At 37.5% G+C, this 5,251-nt stretch overlaps 1 protein-coding gene across 1 annotated transcript; it reads right to left on the bottom strand.

The window, feature by feature from the left end:
• Positions 1–338: 338 nt before the first annotated feature.
• Positions 339–2,289, bottom strand: LOC139849131 (uncharacterized). Its single transcript, XM_071838801.1, has 3 exons — positions 1,729–2,289; positions 1,363–1,635; positions 339–497 (listed from the first exon to the last, which is right to left on the bottom strand). The coding sequence occupies exons 1-3, from the start codon at positions 2,287–2,289 to the stop codon at positions 339–341; spliced, it is 993 nt and encodes a 330-aa protein (XP_071694902.1).
• Between the last annotated feature and the right edge of the window lie 2,962 nt (positions 2,290–5,251).

The raw sequence follows: 5,251 nt of genomic DNA on the forward strand, positions 1-5,251 counted from the left end.
GGAAGATGTTTTGAAAAGCGTATTAAGCATTCGCTCTAGTTTTATCTGCCAACATGATTCGAATACTAAAGGTATATCGTGGACCAAATGGCTTAACGCCATGGTCTCGTATGCCAAAAGTTGTTTGAATGTAGGTAGAATTAATGTTTGTGATTTAGCTTTGATTTTTTAATGGAGTCGAAGGATATTGACGGACTCAAACATGCAATGGTCACAAGTAGTTATGGCTATACATGGACGTGAATTGGAGATGTTTCAGATTTGGCAAAATGGTAATGGAATTCGGTCAAGCATAGTGGCTAGACTTCGCAATCTTCTGAAGTTCGAATATCGTCTCCTTAGACCATGAATAACCCTGTCTGTGACGTCACAGACAGATTGTTCACTTTTTGGCCAAAAAGTGCAATCTGCCTGTGACGTGTCAGTGTCAGCATTTGACACTCAAATGACCCTGACGCCCCTCCAGTGTTAAATTTTTGTAGAGTGAGTGGTGAAATCTGATTGAAAATTGAGTGGGAAAAAATAAATAAATAATAAAAATATATTAATGTTAATTATGTGATTGGGTGTATTTTGCGTCACCATTCCGTGACATTTAGTTACTTTTGTAACTAACGCTTATAAACTGACGCTCCATAATTCCCGTTACGTCCGTTTCATCTATTCCAGCTCATCAAACGCGTCACTTTGACGCTGCTTTAAAATAGGTCTTACAAGCTTTGCAATGAACGGTGAGTAATGGTCAACGCATTACTTTTTGGAACCATTATTGGTTGGGGAATACTCTTTCATTCAAAAAATATCATAGGCATTATCATTTACAAGTTTTTTTTTTTTCCAAGGCGAAAGATGAATCTTATTAATACCGATTACTTCATCAAAGCAATGAAGATAAACGGGAAGGATTACAATCAAGAAAATAAACATTACAGAGATAAACTTGAAAGGATTCTATACGCAAAGAAAAAACGGATTTTGTTCCCAAACATAAGCTTGTAGTCCGTGAACCAACTTGAGATTTGACGCCCAAAGAAAGCTTTTCAACTTGATGTTTCGAACCACAAAAGACCGACAAGAAGCGTTACCATTGAAAACGACATCGTTCCTAGCTATCCGAATGGCCCAAATTAGAAGTTTTCTTCGGTAAAGGGTTTTCACCCGGTGAATATATTGATAATCAATACAGGATACAAGAACGAGTTAGTGTTGAGAGCACAAAACCCTCACAACCTAACAAACAACCTAAAAACATCAACCAAGACACTAGACGCGCTATACCATAAACAAAGCACAAAACAACCAAACACAATAAGGATGACTAACATGACATTACAAGTTCCATTGGGACCTTATCTTACGCACTTGATGTGTATCCTTCAACTTCAACGACATCAACTTCAAACGAACCGTAGCATAGATGACTTTGAAGAGTTGATCCGGACTGCGAGAATTCTTCTTAAACAACCAAGCATTTCTTTCCTGCCAAATAAAATATACTGAAGCTGCAAAAAGAAGTTTCATTATCACCACACGGACTGTTCTTCGATGCGCAATTGGATTGAACAGATTGATTATGTCTCTCCATTTCACCACATTAGAAGGGAAGATGCAGATACCACACACCTCTTTCCATACCTTTAGCGAATAATGACACTCAAAAAACAAATGATCATGGTTATCGAGCTGCTTCTTACACAGGGAGCAAGTCATCATAGTCGACTAATTTACCTCCCATTGTTTTAATTTATCTTGAGTCTTAAGCTTTTCGATCATCAAAAGCCACGCCGTACATGCATGACGAGGAATGTTATGACCGAACCAGACCACCGAGAACCATGAAACTGATGGGGCTCTTGGGAGAAGATATTCCCAAGCATTTCTTGATGAAAACACACCCAAACTACCATCCACTTCTTTCCAACAGACTTGATCAATCTGAGATCTGTCTGGATTTTCAATGGAAGCAAGTAATTGGTATTTATGTGCCCATGAAGATGGCCAGTTCCAACCTGTGGAGATAAGCAGTTCACTCACCTTAGCTGCAGCATTAAAACCCTCTCTAGTGATTTCACGAAACGAAATTACTTCACTAAGATAGCCAAAGTCACACCACGAATCATACCAAGCCGAAGTACTTTCACCATTTCCAATCTTATGAACTATGAAGGGCCGGATGATGCTTCTGATGCTTAACAACTTTCGCCAAACATAGCTTGATGAAGAATCACTGTCTACTTCCCAAATACTTCTATCTCGAATGTTGTAGGAGTGAATCCATTTAACCCACATCGATTCTTTGCTCGTAACAAGACACCAAAAGTGATAGGCCATAAGCGAGATATTCCAAATTTTCAAGTTTCTGATTCATAAACCGCCTTCATTTTTTGGAAGACAGACATCCTTCCACTTTACTTTCGCTTTTCCACGTTTCAACTCTCCTTGACACCATAAAAACCCTCGCAAAATTTTCTCAATATCTTGGATTATAGTATCCGGTAATAAAAACACCGAAGACCAATAAATATGCATCGAAGATAGAACCGAATTGATAAGTTGTAATCTTCCGGCAAAAGATAAAAAATTATTTTTCCAATTCTCGACCCGTTGTTTCACCGTATCAACCAAAATTTTGCAATCCTTAACATATAAGGCCGATGACACAAGCGGCACCCCAAGATACCGAACTGGCAGCGTGCCTTCAACAAATGGCATAAGGTCCAAAATAGCAGCTTTAATGTGAGGACTAACATTACAGAAAAAACGCGGTACTTTTCGGAAGACTAGGAGTGAGTCCCGAACAGTCTTTAAAATCATGAAGAGCTTCTGAAATATGCTTCACAGAATCAGTATTAGCATACGAAAATAAGAAAAGGTCATCCGCAAAACAGATATTCACAATTTCTTGCTCTTCACACATGCGATGGTACCTAAAAACCTCCGAATCACGAATATTTCGCTTTATCAAGAGAGTTAAAACTTCCATGACTAGCGTAATCCCAAATTAGAAGTTACCATTGAAAACCATCTTAGAAGTTATTAAGGATTGTACGATCTCGAAACGGTTATTGAATGCAAGTGGGTTAGGAATTAGGTAAGAGAGTTAAGCAACACGAATGTGTCGATGTTAGATGACCAAGAGGTTGACCTAGCTGATGTTCAATTGACAGATGGTTTTGACCTTCGGTTGTGATCGCTTGCAGTTTCCATAGATTTCAATGTCCATGATACTCGTTCTCGTATTCATTCTATCACCCAGCCATCTATGCAACCATATATGGAGTGGTATACGGTTCTTCCTCCCAAAATTAATACTCCATTTTTATGTGGTGTCTTGGTGTTGAAAAGTTACGTACAAGGTTTAATTTACCGATTTTCACGGGTGGAAACATATATTATGCATATTCCATTTGTGACTTTTCTCTGGAGGACGTGTACCATCTTTTCTACTCTTGTGATACATCTCGACAAGTAGAGTTAGTGGTTGGATCCATAAACATATGCCGCCTTTTAATTCGTGGGATGATTGGATCGACTGATTCCACAATTAAGTGGGTCACTCGAATACAACACTACTTAAAAAAAGGAGTTTCAAAACCGGTTTTTGAGGCTTTTGAAACCAGTTTTAAAACCGGTTTTTATGTATGGGGTTTTATATAGTTAAGTCTGAAAGTTGACTTTAGAAATCGGTTTTTACGAAAAAACAGGTTTCTATTCTGGAGAATAGAAACCCGTTTTTTAATAAAAACCGGTTTCTATTCTTTTTTTTTTTAAATTACAGCATCTTCATCCTTTGCTAATGTTGCCTAACTGGACATACTTGCACTCCAACATCTCTTCATACTAATTCATAAAATGGTTTACGAATTACGACTAAGTGTGCTCGCTAGCTACGTAACTACATGTATAACTAAAATAAATTTTTTTTTTTTTTGGGTAAAGGGTAATTCTACCCGGTGAATGTATTAAATAGCATCAAAGATTACACAGTAGGCACAAAAACGCTTAGAGAAAAACTCAATCTAAAATAAATTTGTTTTATACATTTATGTTCATCGACTTCTCATATACAAATGGTTACATAACATGATCAGGAGTAAATGATATTTATTGAGGGTATAATTTATGAACATGAGAACTGATAAAACAAGTGCAGCTAGATTTGTAATGCAGTTAACTTCGAATGCCACTTAGGAAGACCAATATTGAATTTTTTTAATATGTGTTGGTAATCTTGGTTATATGGTTGGCCCAATTTGTAGCAGCCCAATAGCAAGTTATGTGATCCAATAGCAAGTTTGATGAATAAACGGTTGATGACATTTGCACGTGGTATATGGGTTACATAGTTGGGAGTTTATCTTTATTATTTAACTAGCTCGGACCGGCCCGCGCCTTGCGACGGGGACTTTCGGTCTGTGTATTCATATTTAACGTAGCGTTGTGTATTTACAGAGGGGAATACGGCCCATGTGTTAAGCGCCGTTTTAAATGTCGTTGTGTTAAGCGTTTTTTAAAAAGTATCCGTTTCGAACGTAGTTAGTCTTGTTTTGTTCAATAAATTTTTTCGAGTGTAACAGTGCTGTCGGAAAAATTTAACTCGTGGCGAACAGGAAGAAATGTATTGGAGATAGCCCGAGGTGTTTAGCGTTTTTTGAGAAGTGTCCGTTTCGCGTATAGTTAGTCTCGTTGGGTTCGTGAGATTTTTTCGCGTTGAACGATGGTCTCGAAAATTAGTTTATTTTATTTCAATAAAATTATATATTTACACTTTTGACCCCTAAAAAGTGTAAACTTGAGGGGCTGTTGTTTAAATATAACGGAAGTTGAGGGACCGTTTGTAATGTGAACGCAAACTCAAAACGACAATCGGGTATAACTGAAACTACATAAACAACCACCACTTTTAGTATATAAGGATGAAAATGAATGAATAGGAAGATTATTTGTATGTTTATTATTTAGAAAGTTTACGTGAGTCATGGGTACAAATGGGTAGTTAGGTAGTCCTATTGTTATGCATGTACTTAGTTATATATAAGCCTTTGTTGAATGTGAATAAAAGAACGTATATAAGACCCTGATTTTCGTTTTAGCAATAACGCGCGCCGCGCGCCTGCATGAGCGCCGCGCAAAACCAGCTGGCAGAACTGATACGTTATTTTAAAGTTTTTAAAGGGGCAATTAGGTCATTTCACATGAGGGTCAGTTTTGAGCCATAAAATTGATCCATGGATCATCCTTATCCTCGTTT

The sequence above is a fragment of the Rutidosis leptorrhynchoides genome, chromosome 5, assembly GCF_046630445.1.
Source record: "Rutidosis leptorrhynchoides isolate AG116_Rl617_1_P2 chromosome 5, CSIRO_AGI_Rlap_v1, whole genome shotgun sequence".
NCBI lineage: Eukaryota > Viridiplantae > Streptophyta > Magnoliopsida > Asterales > Asteraceae > Rutidosis > Rutidosis leptorrhynchoides.

What these genes read in the sequence shown, in the direction of transcription:
- LOC139849131 (XM_071838801.1), bottom strand. Translation starts at nt 2,289, where the DNA reads ATGTGGGTTAAATGGATTCACTCCTACAACATTCGAGATAGAAGTATT. An exon ending in ATAAATTAAAACAATGGGAG is followed by an intron (nt 1,636 to 1,728) that starts GTAAATTAGTCG and finishes TATTCGCTAAAG; the next exon opens with GTATGGAAAGAGGTGTGTGG. An exon ending in AGTTGAAGGATACACATCAA is followed by an intron (nt 498 to 1,362) that starts GTGCGTAAGATA and finishes ATTTTCAATCAG; the next exon opens with ATTTCACCACTCACTCTACA.